The sequence below is a fragment of the Glandiceps talaboti genome, chromosome 9, assembly GCF_964340395.1.
Source record: "Glandiceps talaboti chromosome 9, keGlaTala1.1, whole genome shotgun sequence".
NCBI lineage: Eukaryota > Metazoa > Hemichordata > Enteropneusta > Spengelidae > Glandiceps > Glandiceps talaboti.
In genome coordinates this window covers 21,917,872-21,939,855 of record NC_135557.1, presented here as the reverse complement: position 1 = coordinate 21,939,855, position 21,984 = coordinate 21,917,872, and the positions used below count along the sequence as shown (strand labels likewise).

The 21,984-nt window shown below is 35.3% G+C and overlaps 2 protein-coding genes and 1 long non-coding RNA gene across 3 annotated transcripts; 1 reads left to right on the top strand and 2 right to left on the bottom strand.

The window, feature by feature from the left end:
* Positions 1 to 732: 732 nt before the first annotated feature.
* LOC144440175 (uncharacterized) lies at positions 733 to 3,207 on the bottom strand. Its single transcript, XM_078129458.1, has 4 exons — positions 3,096 to 3,207; positions 2,176 to 2,451; positions 1,674 to 1,858; positions 733 to 869 (listed from the first exon to the last, which is right to left on the bottom strand). Exons 1-4 carry the CDS (start codon positions 3,205 to 3,207, stop codon positions 747 to 749), a joined length of 696 nt encoding a protein of 231 aa, XP_077985584.1. The 3' UTR covers positions 733 to 746.
* A 5,478-nt stretch (positions 3,208 to 8,685) lies between these two features.
* LOC144439965 (uncharacterized) lies at positions 8,686 to 9,679 on the top strand. Its single transcript, XR_013481153.1, has 2 exons — positions 8,686 to 8,857; positions 9,577 to 9,679. It is a non-coding gene; the product is annotated as an uncharacterized LOC144439965 (long non-coding RNA).
* A 6,219-nt stretch (positions 9,680 to 15,898) lies between these two features.
* On the bottom strand, positions 15,899 to 21,607 carry LOC144440302 (creatinase-like). Its single transcript, XM_078129663.1, has 6 exons — positions 21,469 to 21,607; positions 20,554 to 20,775; positions 18,084 to 18,693; positions 17,754 to 17,868; positions 16,963 to 17,210; positions 15,899 to 16,455 (listed from the first exon to the last, which is right to left on the bottom strand). The coding sequence occupies exons 2-6, from the start codon at positions 20,716 to 20,718 to the stop codon at positions 16,256 to 16,258; spliced, it is 1,338 nt and encodes a 445-aa protein (XP_077985789.1). The 5' UTR covers positions 20,719 to 20,775; positions 21,469 to 21,607; the 3' UTR covers positions 15,899 to 16,255.
* Positions 21,608 to 21,984: the final 377 nt, after the last annotated feature.

Sequence of the window (21,984 nt, the reverse complement as noted above, 5' to 3'; positions counted from 1 at the left end):
TTATTGACTTCTGAATCAGTTTTGACTGTGAGAGCTCTTCATGAATCATTTAGGCTGTGACATAATCAAACTCTTTCTTTTTACAATATCTGCACTACTGTACTCAACCACTATGTTGTATTGTTGCAGTGAGTTTACAACATCTGTACTTTGCCACCCACCACACTTGTTTTGACTACCGTACTCAACCACTATATTGTATTGTTGCAGTGTGTTTACAACATCTGTACTTTGCCACCCACCACACTTCTTTTGACTACAGTACTCAACCACTATATTGTAGTGTTGTAGTGTGTTTACAACACCTACTTTTATTTTAGTGGAAAACTACACCAGTGAATATAGCGAACAATGTGAACATTTCGTATTTCACACAGTAGTTGTAAGTTTGATGTAAACCACACTAGATGGTTGCTATGACATCCACTGAAATTCTATGTAAGAAAGTTCGGATAAGAATGGCTCAAAAAAGAAAAATTTGATTTCACCATTTATAGAAAATTTGAACACAAAAACTATTAATTTGATAGACTTTTATTTCCTCTGAAAAAAAATATTGACATCACGCATACCTTTCCACCGAGTAGCATATAAAAAGCATCGGATTCGTACTCAAGTTTGTTAACTTTATCTACCAAGGTGATAACTTTAAGGAAAACACAAATTATTATACAAATGTTAAAATGAAACAGAAAACCTACAAAAACAGGTGATAAAAGCGAAATCATTTATGAGATTGATGTGTACTACTCCTTATCGACAAGAAAAGGTTCTGACACGTGACGTATTCCACAATCAGATATACGAACTATCTTCTTTGGGAACTGGTTATCATCCGTATCCAACTCTCCAATGCGTTCTATAATGTCCTGTAGAGTAAACAAACGCACAACAATCAATACCAGGGGGATACCACCCTAGGAATGTAATAGCGATGTGTGTTACTGTCCTAAAAGTCCTAAATAATCAATGCATTATGACTACAATATCTATCTCTCCGTCAATTGCAGTGACAGTGCCTTGATTATTGCAAGATGTATACTATCACACAGACTTGTCTGTGGCTATCATAGGGATTCACATTTTTGATGGCATGTGTCTGCCAAAGTGTATGCAATTTCATAATTTTCCAATGAAAGGTGTTCTTTTTTCGTATTCTCGCAAGCTAGAGCACATTTTTCGAATGCGACGTTTCGATCCATCTACTACGGACCTTGATCACGCAATGATTTAAATTATTCAGTGTTATATTAGGTGAATGTCTGTCACCGAAACTGGTGGATTTTACGTCATGAAATTGACAGTTAATTGGTCCCTAGCCTGTTCATGATGGGTCTCATCGGTCTGACGTGTGGCTAATTCCTAAACTTAACTTTACGTTTTAACCAGTCCTGTTCTCTGGCTCTTGCTCTAGAACCTTGATGTCATCGGAGAGAGACATTGACACTGAATGTGATCAAGGTCACTAGCAGACAGATTAAAACGTCACATTCATACCTACAGTCCTATTATACCTGTATAAATGACTGTCCTATTGATTCCTGGAACTCATAAACAATTTATTCCCCAATACAAACATCACTTACAGTTAGATAAGAACGTTATTTTAATCAATACATGTCAACACAATATAGTTGTAGTCGGTTTTTTTTATTTTATATATCAGTACCCACCATGCCTTTGATAATTTTACCAAATACGACGTGTTTTCCTCCCAACCATCTAGCTCTGACCAAAGTTATGAAAAACTGGGATCCATTCGTGTTTGGTCCATGATTTGCCATGGCAATGTATCCTGCACCCCATGGTTTGACATAAAAGTTTTCATCGTCAAATTTTCCTCCGTATATACTGGTACCTACAGGGCAAGAAACAAATTAAAGTTTGTTGTGAAATCTACAACAATTTTGATTGATTGTTCACAATTGATCAATCTCCAACATTCAGTACCGATATATATAAACTTTCCACAGATCAAAAACACAACGCTCTCACGCACGCACGCACGCACGCACGCACACACACACACACACACACACACACATTTGCTCTCTCTCTCTCTCTCTCTCTCTCGCTCTCAATCAATCAACCAATCAATGCGTTTGTCAAAAGATTTGGCATAGTCTTTGTTGTTCTTCAAAATTGGTTATAATTGATTTAAGAATGATTTCTTACTTCCAGTACCATCGCCTTCTGTGACGTCACCACCTTGTATGACAAAGTCCTTGACAACACGGTGAAAGACTGTATTCTTGTAACCAAGGAAGTCTCCCCGCCTTTCAAAGCCCTTAGTTAGAGAAGCGAAGTTATTACATGTGATTGGTGTCGTCTCACAGAATAATCCGATTTCAACACGTCCAGCAGGGGCATCATCTATCTCAATATCAAACCAGGCTATTTTGGTCACCAACACATCATTTTTCTCGTCTCTCTCTTCCTCTGACGTATTGCCTACAGGTATAATAATTAAATACGACAATTTATAAGGTTTTACAAATTGCAGTATAGCATTGACAAAGAAGAGACTTTGAAAAAAGCAAGATGGTCAAATATTATGATAAAAAATTAATAATTGTATCTCTATTTGCTCATTCATCCATTGATACTGAGATTTTCAAATACAGTCACACAGACAGACAGACAGACAGACAGACAGACAGACAGACATACACACACACACACACACGTGCACTCTCTCTATAATTATATATATATTCACGAACACGGCACTCTCTCTCTCTCTCTAGTATCTCTCTCTCTCTAGTATCTCTCTCTCTCTCTCTCTCTCTCTCTCTCTCTCTCTCTCTCTCTCTCTCTCTCTTTCTCTCTCTCTCTCGGTTTGTGTGTGTGATTGTAAAAACCAATGCTTTGTACACGTTTGTATCCGTAATAAAAATACTACTTTGAAAATCGTATGATTCTCCATTATCCATGCATTTTGATTACAATACATTGTCATGTTTTGAAATAACGGAAAACATTCCTGTGAACACAAAGGAGTGAAAATTCGAACTGCCACGATTTAATGAGTAAATCAAGTTTAATTACATTCTAGCCTCCTACAAATACATATTTTACAATAAAGAGCAACTTACCTCTTCTTTTCTTCAATCCAACTTTAAATTTCTTGATAGGTTCGGCTGTAAGGAGAGTAAGACATGACGACAGGACGAGAAATAAGACAGTGAGTGATAGTATAGCGGTCATCTTTCACACAGACGGCCCAAATAACAGTTACTATAAATTGTACGCAATTATCTTGAACCTTGCTCTAAATGCGTTGAGTGGCAGTGTTTTATGTGCGTTTTATATGCTTGAAATCGACTCGTGGCAGTTATTGTCCAACCAATTAATGCACAGCTGTGGTATGTTTGAACCACAAACAGTTTAATTGAGCGGGAAATTTGTACAAATACTGAAATAGGGAATTTATTCATTGTTTTATACCACGTCGACAATGATAGAATAATATTTTAGAAAACACAACGTGTGTCAAAGTATTATTATAACCACGAAGACAACGTGTACATCTCTGATTGATTCATAGCCAACTGTTTACTTTAGTTTAGACTCTGAAGTGTGACAGATATCAATGTATGGTAGCATAACCAGTTTTGAACGATAATATAATAAACTACAACACAGGTTTGCCACTTTTCTCTCTTTCTCTTTGTCAATGTATGTATGTATGTATGTATGTATGTATGTATGTATGTATGTATGTATGTATGTATGTATGTATGTATGTATGTGTGTGTGTGTGTGTGTGTGTGTGTGTGTGTGTCTGTCTGTCTGTCTGTCTGTCTGTCTGTCTGTCTGTCTGTCTGTCTGTCTGTCTGTCTGTCTGTCTGTCTGTCTGTCTGTCTGTCTGTCTGTCTGTCTGTCTGTCTGTCTGTCTGTCTGTATGTATGTATGTATGTATGTATGTATGTATGTATGTATGTATGCATGTATTTTTCGAATAAGCAACGAATACCTGTGTAATGAATGGATATTGTGTTGATAGTCCGACAATAATGGGTCTCTGGGTTATAGAGATGTAACGTCCCTGTCTTCGCTTCGGCCTTCCAATGATGAGCTATCATGATCATACCGTATGGATGGCATACCAGTTTCTTTGTATACAAACATTGTTGCACTATATAGCTAATTAGTGCAAATTAATACAGATAATATACAAATCGTATCCTCTGGATCAGGCGTTTGAACCTTCTTTTATAACAGGCTACATATTCATTGGTTTACTATTGTTGGTATTTGTTTATTATATCTAATATGAACGAATTCACGGATTAATAGATAGATGGATGGATGGATGGATGGATGGATGGATGGATGGATGGACAGACAGACGGACGGACGGACGGACGGACGGAAGGACGTACTCATGGATAGATGGCTGGGCGTGTATATGATCGTGCGAGCGAAAGGAATATTAATTAAATGGTACATTAATTCAATAATTTTATGTTGATAAGAAAATCACATGATCCATTCATTAAATTTTGTTGATCTATGAAAATCGGTTCATTAGAAGTTGATTTGGTCGCGGAATTAAAAAATACATATATTTATAAACATTAAAACAGAAAATTAAAGACTGATTATATTTACAAAAATTAAAGACAATATCGATATCATTTTGCCCTATATACAATGTGGCAAAGTCCTTTGTTTGATGAGAATCGTGTAAGGTAAACAGCGCCCCCACACTGGGTCAAAGAGAGGTCAACGGCGGCCATTTCAAAATCATAAACATTGAAAATGGCGACGCGAGGACAGAGCCAGCGACAACGTCCACCACAAAGAATGAAAACAAGAGCTCAGATGGGCGATAGAACTATGAAAGTCATACCTGTCGGTGCTTGGGTTGAACACGTACCTGCCAGGGCGCAAGAACAGTATCATGCTGTTGTAAGTAGAACTGTTTGCAGAAAAAAAACGCCATTATTGTGACAATCGCGATCATGTGTTGTTGGTCTTCAACTTCATGTTGTAGCATGCACAAAGTTTAAAAACAGTCGACAGTTGTTTACGTAAAGGGTGTGCTGTGGATCATTATTTTTCCTCAATATTTATTTCACGTACTTTAAAAAAGATAGAAGTTCTAGCCATTGTTTAAAAAAGCAATAGTGCTTTTACTAAGTTTTATTCATGTTTTATTTGTCGAGTTTACTGGAGTGGAGTAACTTGTACGTCTTGCCTGCAAAGACATGAATGTTGATTGTCAATGAACAATTCGTTTCGACATGTTCACCAACGAACACGTTGGTGTACCCATGGAAGTATCACCCGTGATACTTCTATGGTTTACCAAAAGTTTGTGTGTCGTTCATATAACGTTTATATTGGTTGGGCGAAATTTGATGTATTTTGTGCAGTTAGACCCCAATAAAATTTACAAATGCAAAGTTATGAAATCAATCAAGAACTCGTTTGAAGATACGCTTTCAGAATAATTTCAAAACTTTAGCAAACTGAACGTGAAAAATGACAGTTAGATAGTTTTTGTCAACACACAGTTGTCATAGCATGGAGATATAAGGGGATACCTCCATGGTCATAGTACATGTACATGTTATAATTGTCATATATTATACTAGTCCTGCTTGCAGACTTACACGGTATACAAACAGGACTAATGTCATACAGGCTGAAGGGTTTCCTTTCCCTTATTAGAGTTTGTAAAGAGTCAGTGTGTAATTTTAAGGGTTTACTGTTCTGATAGTCAAGGGAATTGTCTTGATGTTGCTATCTCAAGAAGCTCTCCACGTCACAGTGAAGAGTAATTCAAGATTTTTGAACAGGAATCTCCAATAAAAGCTGTACTATGTATCATGAGGTAAACACATCCTAAACAACCCAGTTTCAATCAAACCATTAACACCTTCAAAACATTACCACAAAAAGTAAACTTGCAAGACCTGCTAATCAGAGCTCACCATAATAAACTGTAAACATTCATCAGGACAGCAATTCCGCACTGACCTGTGACAGTGTATGATAACTGCAGGGCTTGAACTTTTTTTCCTTGGTAGTCCCAGTGGGTTACCAATTTCAGAAATTGGTAGTCCAAGGATGGTGATCAATAGTCTCATATTCCTGAACTGAAAACAGATTTCCTCTATTGGAAATAATTGTATGTGTGGTACTAAAATAATGTCTGTAAATCTTCCATCCTTGAAACCATACTTAGTGGTAGCCCGAGTGGGCTATCAGCCTCAAATAATGGTAGCCCCATGACAAGAATATGGTAGTCTGTGAACACACTGTAAGTTTTGAGCTCTGTAACCGCAAGGTGTTTTGCACAGTATCAAGCAGAAGCAGAATCTATCTTTATTACAAAAGAGGCTCTGATATCATGACTTGCATAATGTATCACATCAAACAATAGTTTGTAGTAGTGATTATTTCTTGTAATGAACTATTAGTATTATGTTTTACTCACCACAGTATGCAGCAGAAGTAGAAGAGGAACGATTAAGGAGAGCACAGGAAGAAAAAGAGGCAAAGTTAAGAAGATTTCAGAGAGATGTGAGAAGACGAGTCAGAGAAATACAGAAAGTGAAACGTCAGCAACAATTAGAATGCTCTTTCAAAGCTGTGAGTACAATACTGACAATATATTAACTTTATATGTTTGCTGTTACTTCCAGTAATAAACATAGAAATGACTTGTGTATGTTCAATTGTTTAAATCATTACCAATAGTCTTTTTTTTTCAATGTGAAATTCTATTCTTCTCAGTTCATTGGACATTTCAATATCTTTAGAATGTGTTTTTGTATACTGTATGCTAAGAGAGAGGAATTTGGTGAAATTTCCATTGTATTTCATACTTCATAACTTAATTTGGGTTGAGAAGCCCTGTAAATCATAAGATATATGCATCAAGGCTAATTGTACTCATTGTTTCTAACAAAAAAAATTATTAGTAGAATTTGAAATTTAACAGTAGTCCTGTGTCCACAGACTACTAATTCTTGCTATAGGGCTATCGTAATTTACAGCTGGTAGCCCACTCAGGCTACAATGTACATGTACCACTGATTATGCAAAGATTTAAAGGAAGCTTTGGATGGAAGATTTATGGACATAAAAGTATTTTAATAACAAACATATTTCCAATAGAGGAACTCTGTTTTCAGTTCAGGAATATAGGACTATTGGTCACCATCCTTGGGCTACCACTTTCTGAAATTGATACTGACAGTGATAGCCCACTAAGACTACCAAAGAAAAATGTTAATTTCAAGCCCTGACTAAAGAGGGTAGTGAGAAGGAAAGGATAAAAGGGAGGGGGTTTAGAAAGCCAGAGAGATAGAGGGGATGGGTGGAGCAAATAAGAAGAGAGAAGGGGAAGGTTATGAAGCAAAAGAGAGTGGGAAAGAGAAGGAGAGAGGGTAAAGGAGCCAGTAAGTGAGGGAAGAGGGAAGGTACAGTTGGGATAGGGAAAAAAGTGAGAAAAGCAGAATTCTTGGTTGCATTTATATTGTTGTTGTTTGTTTTATCCTAACAGGTTGATATGCAAAGTAGAGTAATACAACAAAGTAGTCATGCAGCTGAGAGGCTTACACCAAAGAAAAACACATGTGTCTTTCGTTCTGAAGAGCAACACTCCATCCAACAATCTGTTTCCTTGGCAACTGCAGCTGATGATACAGATGACGGTAGAGTATTTGAGGAGCATTCTCATCAGGTGCACAGAGCCATTAGACAGGCAAGGAGGAATCTAGCTGCCAAGAAAATGAATATTGACCAGGTATGATATATGGCTTGATGTTTTATCCAAAGTTTTAGAACTCTAACAATTAGGTAGGGTATCTCTCTCATGTCAACTGGTTTATTTTGCGTTTTTTTTGTTCTTTTTCAAAATAGTTTTGTTCAGTTTCTAATTTGTAACATTGTGATTTTCATAACTTTTCATATTCAATGGTTAAAGTTGTAATACAAGAGTGTTGATGGTCAACTCTCTGAAAAGAAACCCAAATTACCATGGTGATGTAATTCTTGAAATAAAGTGAGGGAAAAGAATTTACAATCATCATCTGAAACTCTTCCAAGAAACGAATAGTTCACCATAAGTTATTCCTACATTCAGATTTTATTCAGATTGTTTAAGCCTTTTTTTTTAAATTCTGGATTTATGTCTTTAATTAAGTCTCATTTCTTTTCATTATATATTTGCATATTATCAGGGTATACCAGGTGGTATATGGAACGTTTCTCCAACCAGAGATGTAAGTATACTTTTTGATTTTAATAGTCAACTTATGATGTTTCTGTGTTGTTTATACAAAACATAAAACTCTGCATCACCAACCACTTGTTTCACACTGTTACATGTATGACCTTTGACATGTAAGTGAATTCCTCTCCTTATACCAGTTGTTGTCTCCATCGCTAATACTTCTTTCTTTCTGTATGACAGCGCCCTCTTTCTAGTGAAGAAATTCCAACAGATGAGAAAATAGAGGCAGGAAGTGTAGAGAGTGAGATAGAGATACCACAACAACCTATTGATGAACCCACGATAAGTGATGAGGAAGATGTTGTTGCTAGGCAACCAGAGATACATGATCCAGAGGCAGTGTACCAGCAGGCTGGTATGTCCCCACCAAAAGTTGTCACATTCAGCCCTTCAGTAGGACGCCCTCTAGAGGTTGTCAAAGAAACATCCCCTCAAAAGATACCTATCAGGGTTGGAGGAGAACCCAAGGTCATAACCTTTGACTCTGATAGGGAGCCAGATGAAGTGTTACCGGGGCAACAGAGGCAGAGAACGCGTAGATTATGTACCCGGGCAACAGTACTGGAAGTTAAGCCTGGTATACAGGAAGAGGAAAATAGAAAACAGGTAATAATGAGTACAACAGTGGCGAGAGGTTTCATCTTAGTAAGATAGGTACAAACTAAAATTATTGTTGTGATATGTTGATATAAAATATTGAATGGACATAAACTCTCAGTAAACTCTCAACTTTTTTTTTTCAAGTGAGACTATCTGTTGTTACAGAAGTAGTAGTACCTCAGTACCGCTGTGCATCTGAGCATGCTCAGTTCTATCTACCACATCATACAATAAAAGGTTTAGTTTTCATCTATCTTAGTGAGCTAAAACCTAGACTGCCACTATGATATGATGTTACACTAATATACATACATTTGTTGAGGTGTAAAAGTCTTGGCATTATGTGGTCTGAAAGATCCAGCCATTAGTAAAAGTCTTGGAATTATGTCACATGGTCTGAAAGGTCCAACCATTGTAAAAGCATTATGTCTGAAAGGTATAGCCATTGGTCCACTTATGATTGATACTATTATGTAACCGAAATAAATGCCTTGATATTTCAGGCTAGGAATTATTGATAAACACACTTAAAAATCCACCATCTTGAAGAGTGCACTGAGTGAAACATACCAATGTAATTTAGTGGAGGTAACATACATAGAATATATAAAAGAATGTATTGTTCTAGGCAAATGTGATTTTCTTTTATCCATTCATCATGTTGTGATAAGAAGTCAATTCTCTGTATAAATCAATGATTTCATCATGTATTCTATCATTTTCAGACAAGAAGTCAGTTCTCTATGTACAGAAGACTGTTTATGGACATTGAACGAGAACAAGTCAAAGAAAATATCAGGAAGAGAGAACACAGAAGAAAGATGTTAAGGTATGGTTTGAATATTGAAATATTTTTATCTCATTTCATATGTACTGTACATATTATATGTATCTATATCTTTGACAATTTGTGTGACTTCTTAACATTTATATTAAGTTTCCTTGTAATCGGTTTGAATTCTCTAAGTTGTCCAGTTTCTATGTAAGTGCAATCTGCAATCATTGGTTGATATCTGATGTCTGTTATAACTACTTATGTTTGATATTTATCGCTTGTCACTGGTATGTACAGTGGCTGCTTAATTAGTACTCAGGTAATTTAGGCATCAGTTTACTAAGATAGACACAAACTAAACTATTGTCACAATATGTTGATAAAACAGTGATAAGTTATTGAAGGGATGTTGATTTAATTATAGTCTCAGTAGGGTAGCTCTCTGCCAGCTAGTTCCATAAACTTGCAATGTACTGTTTTGTGACTTCCATTGTTCACACTATTTTAATCACAAGGTGATCAAACTCAAACAAAAAAAGAAACTGCTATCAAGCACTTGTGTGATATACAATATTGAACAACACTAGATTTAGTTTGTGTTGGCAGACCAAAGCCTTGATTATCAGTCATATCCTGGCCAAATCTTGATAAGTTGAAATGTGTCATAACTAAATTTGACATCATAAGTTATTGTAGATATGGTATCGATACTATCATAGGTTAAAGAGGGAGAAGGAGTTAGAAAGAAAAAAAGAAGAAATGCTAGCAGAGATGGCTATTGAACCAAGAGATCCTGTCACTGGACAGACAGAGAAAGAGGTATTGAAGAAAGCAAAGGATGATGAAGAATTCATGCAACAAACGCTTGAAAAACACAAAAAGAAGAAACAGAAACAAAAAGAAATGGACAGGTATGGTAGTGTTTTTTAACTGCAGAGGTTGTCTTAAAGGGCCATATGGATGAGAATTGGGTATTATTGTGGGAATTTTAATTAATAAAAACAACTTTACCATGTTTTTCTACTTACTAAGTCCTGTGCCAAATGTTTGTTATTGTACAACAGAGTGCCTGCCCTCTCTAATGATAGCCAAGGTTTGTTGTGAGTCAAAATGATAAAAACTGGGATTTCTTGTGAGTCACCACATAGTAAGAGATAGGGGAACACCAAATTTTGGTGTGTCACTAGAAATTGTGTGCATCAGTGGTGCATCAGATTGGCTTAGAGGGCACACTGATGTACAATGACAGACTTTTGTACACTTTTTGCATCTTTGTACTTTACTGTATGTGTCTTGATGAATAAATAAAATATGATATACGATTTGGCTCCAGGTACATAGATGCATTACGTGCCATGATGAAAGACAAGATAGAGAAACAAAAGATCCAACTACCACCATTGTGTAATTGTGGACCAAGTATATGGGATGCTAATCCAGATACATGTGCTAATAACTGTGTGTTTTATAGAAACCCCAAAGGTTAGTAGAAATAATATTTACTTACCGGTACATATATAAACTGTACACTGTAAGTGTATGCAACTAGCTTCCAGAGAACTGCCATACTGAGTCTATAATTAAACCAACATCCATTCAATAGCTTATCACTGTTTTATCAATATGTTGCGGCAATAGTTATACTCTGTGTCTGTAGGAGTAAACTAGCAACTTGAGTCATAACTTCCAAACAATAGCAAACATTTGTAACATGCAATATAGGGTTACCAGTCCATTGTTTTAGATTACTAGTATCTCCAATAGAAACCATGTGTGTTTCCATTAATTTGTATTGTAAATGTAGTTTTTGCCAGTTGTTTTTTATTTCTATGTATATTTGTTTTGGGGTCCACGTTTATAGGTGTTCGTCACCAGTGTGGACTACCTGACTTTTGTCAAAGTTAATTTGTATGTGTACAACTCTGTGTGTCCACCACCTACTATAGGCCCTGTTTTAATGAATTTTGTAGCATTGAATTTTGTGTTTGTTATTTTCAGTCTACTTTTATGTAACTATACATTTCATTTATTTATTTATTTACTTATTTATTTATTTATTTACTAGTGTAATATTTCTTTGCTCAGTTACTTTATATTTATTTATTTTTCTTGGAGAGGAGTACATTTCATCTCAATATAATATATGACTCGAGTTAGATAATATGAAGGCATTAATGTACTTTTTGTTCACAGAGACTCTAGTTTCAGTTACCCAGCCTCTTGTCTTTGAGGGCATACGTCAAGAGGCTGGGTAACCAAGACTACAGAGATTTATGTTTGTTTCTTTTACTTTCAGCATACGCTAAAGCCTTGCAGTCTGTGTTGACATCTTGTGAAGTGGTATAAAATCTGTGAAGAATACAGAACAACATCAAGACCTATGCAGTTATTAAAATACACACAAAAGTAACTCTACTTTCTGGTGTTAAAATAATCTGTGATTAAAATTAGTTATCTCATAATATCTTCAAAATTCATAATGTCAACATTAATACTGCTAGACTCGGTCTGTCGTTTATTTTTTACCTCTTATGGCATGACATACTACACCCATGAATTGGTGTGGAGCTTATGAGAGATTACATAAAGGGGAAATGACTATGAATCTTTCTATGTATAATACTGCATGATACACAACCAATCAAATTTACTTATCCTGGATGAAGAACAGCTGAAACTGTTTCACCTCATTGGACATAATGATACTTTGGCTGCAATGTGTAACTATTAGAAGGCTGCCACTGATTGGAAAACATACCTATATCTTATCACTCATTAACAATACAGTCAATAGATGTGCTTGTTTCCTTTGTTTTCTAAAGTGCTTCACATTATCTCTATATACTTTGTTTACCTACGATGTACACAATTGTAACTGACCTATTAGAATCAGTAACTGCCTCTTCCCAGCAGTTAACAGCCTTTCCAACCAACTAGTATATTTTTTTGAAAACTTAAGACCATGGATAATGATTAGTGGTTGAATAGAATGTATAGATTTATTGCAATTATTTAGGAAATTATTTCAAATGATCTATTATTTTTTAATAGCCCAATGTACATTAACTATGATTGAGATCTCCTGCCTAGTGCTTCTCATGCCTACCTTATACATGAAAGAATCACTTAAAGATAGCAATGCTATGGAGTAATAGAAATTCATACACAGTATAAAAACAAGTTAGCATTTGCAAAGTTTGTGGACACTTTTAGGTGACTTGTAATGTGAATATTTTAATTAGCACTAACATTTAATTTTATTGAAACCAAACCTAAAGGTTTGGAGATTTCTCAAACCTATGTAAACAAGATTAGTGTAGTCATGATCAATAGCCTGCAGTGACTATTAAATAATATAATATATACTACTTACTGCCATTACATATTAATTAAGATATGTCATGTTTTTCAAATTAGAATCCTTGACAAAACTTATTGACTAGATGCAAAACTAGAGGGAAATTCAAGCCTATTTGTTCTCACTCACTGCACTAATATGTGTGAATGTGAAACTGTTATGAAATACATTAATACACTTTAAAATCTGTTATCTTTTTATGAATTTTTTTGATTTAGTACTGCTATAAGTTTGCTATAACCACCCTGAATTAAGCATTAATACTGCCATTTAGTTTTTATATTTTAAATTTATTAAAACCACGCTAGCTCAAAAGTTAAATACTGCCACCAATATTTAGTATCTTGGATTCACTCAAAACAAGACTAGATCAAATATTAAATACTGCCATCAACATTAAATATCTTGAATTCACTGAAAACTAGACTACGTGTACATTATAATATAACTAGATGTACATTAAACATTATTACTGCCACTTACTTGATTCAGAAATTACAAATTTATCTCCAGTTAAATTATTTTTGAAATCTTCTGTAATAAAAACCAATGGATATTTAATTACATTGTGTTTGCATGCTTTCGTATTATTTGTATACATCTGAGGAATTCCTGCAAATGTTTATGGGAAAACATATTGTGATGGCCTCACAAATACCCTTATCTCTTTGGCTAGAACATGCAAACAATGCAACTTTTGGACTTTCAGTCTTGTTTTCAAAATTAATTTTCCATAGTATTTTGCCAATACGTTGGGTTTTGAAATGCGCTTTAGAGTGGTGATTGTCATTCCAATTATCGTGTAGAAGATGTCATTCAACTAACTGACTGTAGAAAAGGGTGTCATACCACTGAACATTACATTCTGTACATGCTGTCATTCATTTTCTGTTATTAGGGTCGTCATTCGTTGTAGTGTCACCCATTGTATTTTAACTTTGGTAATTTGAGCTTTTGATGATCGACCGATTGATCGCTAACCTATTAGGTTGTACGTGATGATGATACATAGAGATCCCGTCTAGTAGTTCCTTCCCTTGATATAGTTGTCAGATAAACACAGTATATGAAAAAGTACTATCAGCACTATGAACGGAAAAAATGTCTTCTACTGTGAACAAAGATGGAGCCAAGGGTAATGACGTTTCGGATTTTAATCAGATTGCTGTAGTGCAAAACAATACCGTTTTCGTGTGAATCAGATGCATCAATCACATATCACTATATTTACTCTATGAAGATCAGATGGTTTATATATCTTTCGAGCGACTTCTGTTATACTTTTCAGTTTTGTCAGGACGTGGACGAATAATTTGTATTGAACTCTTGGTGGCGCTATAATGCGCGATCGATTTTCACAATCCTGATTGTGATTAATCTGACGTCATTTCTAGAAACGAAGTTGTAAACAAAAAGCTCGGTCACGATCACGATCATTTACTGGTAAACATTTCAAAAGGTTTCACACACTTGTTATAAATTAGATTATTTTACATAGTGAAAATTTATACGATGACAACAAATTACCAATCCGACTGAACACAGTTTATGGACATCAGTCATCATGTTTTCCGTCATGTCTAACTTGCCATCAGCCACGCGGTACGATGATTCCCTCAATGACATTACGTTGTCCGCCATCTTGTAATCGCGTCATGGTTAGAGGCCTAAACAATTGTTTGCTCTGGTTACCCGACTTCAACCCCATCAATGTTTTATATATTCATGAAATAAATATTGAAATTGCGAAAACAGTGAAGTGAATTGCGAAAATATTGGATGCAGAAACCGACATCATCTTAAAAAGACAATATAAAACTGTTCTTCCAAATTGCAATGGCTGTACATCTGATGAGAAGAAACCAATAACACAAAGACCATATGGAAAACAACGGAAAACATAACTACCTGAAGTAGACAGGCACACACACACACACACACACACACACACACACACACACATATATATACATACATTCATACATACACACACATACATACATACATACATACATACATACATACATACAGGCAGACAGACAGACAGACACACTCACACACACATACATACATACATACATACATACATACATACATACATACATACATATATAAATAAAATAAAAAATCTAAATGAGTGTAATTGAAACCACAATTTTTATAGGTTTTATTTTGATTACCAAATGTAAGATTGTAATTGGTATTATCAAATATGAAATCATGATTGTAATTGGTACTTATCAAAATGTGAAATCATGATTGTGATTGATACTTATCAAATGTGCAATCATGATTGTGATGGGTACCTATCAAATGTGAAATCATGATTGAGATTGGTACTTATCAAATGTGCAATCATGATTGTGATGGGTACCTATCAAATGTGAAATCATAATTGTGATTGGTACCTATCAAATGTGAAATCATAATTGTGATTGGTACCTATCAAATGCGAAATCATAATTGTGATTGGTACTTATCAAATGTGAAATCATGATTGTGATGGGTACCTATCAAATGTGAAATCATGATTGTGATTGGTACCTATCAAATGTGAAATCATGATTGTGATTGGTACTTATCAAATGCGAAATCATGATTGTGATTGGTACTTATCAAATGTGAAATCATGATTGTGATGGGTACCTATCAAATGTGAAATCATGATTGTGATTGGTACTTATCAAATGTGAAATCATGATTGTGATTGGTACTTATCAAATGTGAAATCATGATTGTGATAGGTACTTATCAAATGTGAAATCATAATTGTAATTGGTACTTATCAAATGTGAAAGCATGATTGTGATAGGTACTTATCAAATGTGAAATCATGATTGTAATTGGTACTTATGAAATGTGAAATCATAATTGAAATAGGTACTTATCAAATGTGAAATCATAATTAGTACTTATCAAATGTGAAATCATGACCATGTGGTAGTGACAGCAAATTGTTTTCATTAATTTCATATATCCAAATACAAAACTGTGTATTCATCCACTACTTTTTTTCAACTTTGTAAAGGTCAGACCACGATATAACAGTGGTCCAAGTAGGTATATGGTGGAACAGTACTCATCACACAATCAGTACATGTGTTAATATTTCATTAAATCACAATCATTATCTGATCAATGTTAGAAATTATTTTGACGGTTTATGTTTATGCTTTCTGAGTTTTACTGAGTGCTGAATTCTTAATATAACAACATATTAATAAGTCTAAATAAAGTTGCTTGTCGTAATTATTAATCTTACATTAGTGTTTTATTTTTTCAAAATATTATGTTCTGGTCCGAATGGAAACTTAGTGATATTCTCAGCACCATCTTCAGTGACAACAAGCATATCATTTTCCCGATATCCTCCAGCTCCTTCCATGCCTTGGGGAATCATTATCATTGGTTCCATGGATACCACCATTCCCGGTTTCAATACAGTATCTACATCTTCCCTAAATTCCAACCCTTGGGAAAAGAGCACATGATGGTATACAAAGTATTAGGGTAACAATAACACTATGAATGATATCCTTATATTTTCTAACAAGACACCATGACATAAAAAGTGTATATTTGACATTATTGCAGTTGTAACATGATAATAACCTCTATCAACGAGAGTTGGACGGAGAACTGGCCAAGTTTAATATAGAACTACCAAGTGTTATAGAAACCTACAAAGTTTGATATAGAACTACCAAGCTTAAGTGTTACAGAGACATACCAAGTTTGATATAGAACTACCAAATGTTATAGAGAATTATAAAGTGTAATATAGAATTACCAAGTGTTACAGAGAACAATCACGTTTAATATAGAACTACCAAGTATTATAAAGAACTACCAATGATGTAATAGAGAACTTCTAAGTCTAATATAGAACTACCAAGTGTTGTTCATTATCGTTCAACCAACCACAAGTGGCAACCGCAAGTATAGACTAGTGCTCCTATGAAATGGCAAAGTACATACCAGCTTCACGTCCATAATAGTGATTTAGAACGCCGAATGAGTGTCCATAGCCAAAGGTCCGAAATTTCTTTACGCCGTACTTATCATATATTTCATTCAGTTCTGCAGCTATTTCGTCACATCTGGCTCCTGGTCGAATTAGTTCTAGACCCCTGCGATGTACTTCACAGTTCACGTTCCATAACTCCAAGTGTCGCTCAGATGTTACATGTTCTATGAACATGGTGCGTTCAAGGGACATGAAATATCTGAAAAGTGAAGTCAGAAATTGAAAATCTCTGCATAAAAATAACCCTCATCAAAACCATGTGAATTTTTGTTGTGAATGAAATTCAACATAAAGAACAATGTGAGTTAATGTTGTGAAGTAGATTCAACATAGAGAACCATGTGAGGTTATGTTGTGAAGTAGATTCAACATAAAGAACCCTGTGAGGTTATGTTGTGAAATAGATTCAACATAAAGAACCATGTGAATTTATGTTGTGAAGTAAATTCAACATAGAGAACCATGTGAGTCTATGTTGTAATGTAAATGCAACATACAAGTAACGCATTAGAAAAGAAAAAAATGTAATGTACAGATCAATATTAATTAATTTTAGTTCGACCGCATTGCTTACCAGATGGCATATGAAGAATGGATGTTTCTTAATTCCCAGGTAACCCAAAATCATTTTGTTTTATCTTGATAATAAGCATTTATTGTTGAGGATGAATATATCTACAATATAAATGTTCAGTCCTATGTGCGGAGAGTACATTTATATGTATAGTAAAATATTGCTTACCCTGCGATCACTGGGAAACAATTCATAATCAGGATATCACCCTTGTTTAATCTCCTTGAAGTTGGCGGGTTGTGAGCACCATCAGTGTTTACTCCTGTTTGGGTCGAGACATACGCTATCAAAAGAAAGAATTTCCAAGATATGAATTTTCATGACTAAACATGTAGTGTACACTGATTGTGGTTTTGTTATTATATGTAATGCTTACTGAAGGAACAAACTTTCAAACATAAAACAGCTACCATGAATGTATTGAGCTGTACCAAAGCAAGCGAAAAAAATGAGAGCTATATTGGCTAGACAATTCAAAAGAAAAGATTAGATACATACTATCTCGTAACTCGGCATGAGGATAGGTCTTGGCAATTTCTCGTACCATAACTTCGGTTGCTTTGAATGAAACTTCATACTCGCTGACACCTTCACCTAAAGTTTCAACGCATGCCCAGCCGCCCATATCACCAATACGAGCTCCCTGTTTAATCAACTCGATCTCTTCTTCAGATTTTATCATTCTCATCTGCATCGTTGGTTCACCAACATCAACTAATGGCTGTGCAGGTAACACCTTCTCTAGTTTCTTAAAATTTTCCAGTGCTATATGGTCATATTCAACACCTATCTTGCCTTTGTAGTCCTTTAAGACTTCTCCAATAGCAAAGAAGAAGTTATCCTTGTGCCAGTCTGTGTAGGCAATGTTGTCGCCATGGGTACGACGCCAAGGTTGACCACCATCGACGTTGTTCGATATAAAGATACTTTTATCCATCGTTATTACAAGACCATAGTGACGACCAAATGCACAGTACAGGAAGTCGCTGTAATAGTTGATGTTGTGATAGGAAGTTAACACACTCGCCTCGATTCTATTGTCTTCCATATATTTACGGAGACAATTGACACGACGTTCCATTTCTTTTTCAGAAAAGGTACCTTTTACCTGTAAAACATATATTAAACCTGAATATTAGACCAGCAAAGTAATCTGGTCAATGGGCAACCGAACCCATCTTCTATGGGTTGGGATGTAATTTTTTTTTTAGCACAACTGAACTGAGTTTCAGTATTTTTTTTTTTTTTCAAAAGTCATCTTTTATTTATATCCCCTTGAAAGAATATATACATCGTGTAGCTCACAAAGCATTAGCAAACTCTTTCAACATTTTGTTCTTCTTATTATAATTGATATAAAATATTTCTTCTCTTATTATTTGTTCAATATCTCTTCTTTCCAAAATTCTCGCTTTATATACAGCAAAAGTCGCCACCATCAAGATTGAATTAAATACATCAAAAGTCTTACAATATATTCTGTATCCATACACAATGTGCTTCCACAGCAGTCTATACGTTCATTCTATACAATTGATTGATTATATTATTACATTTTCTCCAGAACTGCTTGACAGCTTTACATTCATAAAGAAAATGTTTACTGTCTTCAATATTTTTACAGATCTCACAGAATGGATTATTCATTATTTTCCATTTAAACAAATTTTCTTTGTGTGGGATTTTGTTGTATAATAGATAATAATCAAATTGTGCTATTTTTTTAACTGGCATACATTTAATTTTTTCTACCCATATTTCCTTCCAGTTACAATCTTTCCCACAATCCTTTTCCAAAATCTCAGGAGCATACGTTTTAACACCACTATTACTTACTATGTTCCAGTAAAAATCTTTACATGCAAAATCAAACATGTCTTTGTATTCTCCGTGGAAAGCTCTTTTTCTTAGCTGTATCCTACCAAATCTTATATAAATTTTATTGCTAACTTCACACATAATTCTGTACCAAGTTTTGGGGATTGCTTTTTTACCTCTATATATTGTGCAATCCAGTTTCTCTTACATTTCAATTTTTCCAGTAGAGTACTGTATCTGATAAAACTACCGTTATCAAATAGGTCTGCTATGTGAATAATTCCTGACTCAGTCCATTCTTTGAAAAACAACACAGACTTGTAACCAGCATTTAAATGTCGGTTTCCCCAGATAATTTGTTCTCCAATTGAACTAGGTGTTAAATTAAGATTGTCATTATTCCCGAGTTTCAGTAATGCTCTAGGGATCGCCCGGCGTCTGTCTGTTTGAACACTTTCTAATCTAAACACCCTCAATAATGTTCCCACCAAATTTCAGACTGATCTGCCCAGTAGTTTTTGAGTTTAACTTTTGAACAAAAATCACATTTTTGACCCAAATCACACACCAGTGGTAAGATCATTTCGATTTGAACAATTTCCTAAGTAGACGCAATATACCCATCAAATATCACGGCCATCGGTCCAGCTGTTTTTGACTTTAAGTTGATTACACACACACACACACACACACACACACACGCACACACACACACGCACACACACACACACACACACACCTTAGCACAACGGAGGGTCATGTTTAACGAACATGTAATTACAGAAGGCCACCTCAGTCTAAGTACAGTCGAAATACCGATGCTGCCTTTGGAGTGGCCCGACTTGTATTGCTGGGTACCCCTTTTCCGTGTTGAACGAAACGTGTGCACTTGTCTGTGCCAATAACATAATCTCTTATAAAGTTAGTGTTTATTAGAACAGTTATGTGACATCCGGATAGGATCTATTTGTCAGCTAAGGATTCTACTTATACACTGTTTATGTCACTATAGGAGTTGGGTTGCATTGATTGGATGAACAACGTTTTGAGCTGATTAAGCTTCTTTGACCAGACATGCATGGTTAAGTCAGAAACTACATTGGCATCCAAGATTATGGGCAGAGGGGTTATGGATATATGATATAATTACCTTAGTTCCATTTTTCAATTCCACCACTCTTGGCATATCTTTATTAAAAGAGTGCTGCCATCTCTGTATGGACTGCACCGGAATAGCTGGTGATGCTGACCTCGTCCATATTGGCATCAATCGAGTTCTTGACCGACCAGCAAGTGAAATAACACGGCGTAACATGGTGAATAATGTACTTGTATCTGGTTGGGAATGTATTCAGACTCACGAAATACGATGCTGTTGAGAGGAAAAGAAAAGAAAGTAGATTAGTACGCGTACAAATCATGCAAATAATGGAAGCAAGTGACTCGAAAAGTTGTTTTGCTTGCCAGTTTGCTTTGGATTGTAGCTTTCACAAACAAAAGGCCCAACAGGTAGGAGTTTGTAGTGACAATTTGTCCACAGTGAGTGACATGTGACAAACTATTACACACAGCAGCACAGCGTTGGTGGTTTCTTACCTTACAATACAAATGCAAATACCATGTACATGAACTTTGTACAATGACATAAATCAGATGGTATGTCTTATATATCACCACACAGCAACATGAGTGTTTGAGCATGTATGATGACGCGATGCGATTGGGTCAAATTATTAAACACAACTAAATATTTTATGAAGTATGCATTGGCCCTACATTTGTGATTTGTTAAGTACTAGGTAAAGTTTAGTCGACGGAAAAGGTTGCTGTTCAAAGTAATGTTTGCTATTCTCGGTACGTGGTAAGCATGATACAGGCCTATGTTTTGATTCTTTACAGCTCGCTAACGATGACAACCTTGAATTGTGTAACGCTGTGCAAGAATTTCGCGAGGCATGTCACCCAGAGGTGAATTTTCATGGCTCTCAAATTCGTTTGGTTTCTCGAAATATAGAAATTAAAACTGGAAAAAAACTCGTCAATATATAGTTGTATATATACGTACCTTTTAATACAAGCAACCGGGTGACTTTGAATGGTCTAGAACGAAGCCAAACAACGTAGGGAAATTGGGGAAAATTTGAGCCAATTCAAAGACTGTGTATGGAGCTAAGCGTAACGAACCGATTCAAAATACTTATCTCATTATATAATACAATAAGGGTCATGAAGGTTGAGCGATGTGTTGATCTGCCTGGTTCAGAGAGACGCTAGACGGCGCCTAAACCAACGCATGTGTAAATTAAAGTAACGCTCATCCTAATTGGCTTCTCGAAAGCGCGAGATTCAAACGGGATTGTTTATTACACCACACGGAGCTCAGGCTCAGTTAGTTTTGTTTACAAATACAAACAAACAAGTAAACAAACAAACAAAACACAAACACAAACAAAACAAACACAAAAACAATTAAACCAACAAATAAGTAGATACATACATGAGTAAACAACAACAAACAAACGAACAAACAAACACTACCCCCGCAATTGTCACCACCTAGGTGATTTTGCAATGGTGACAA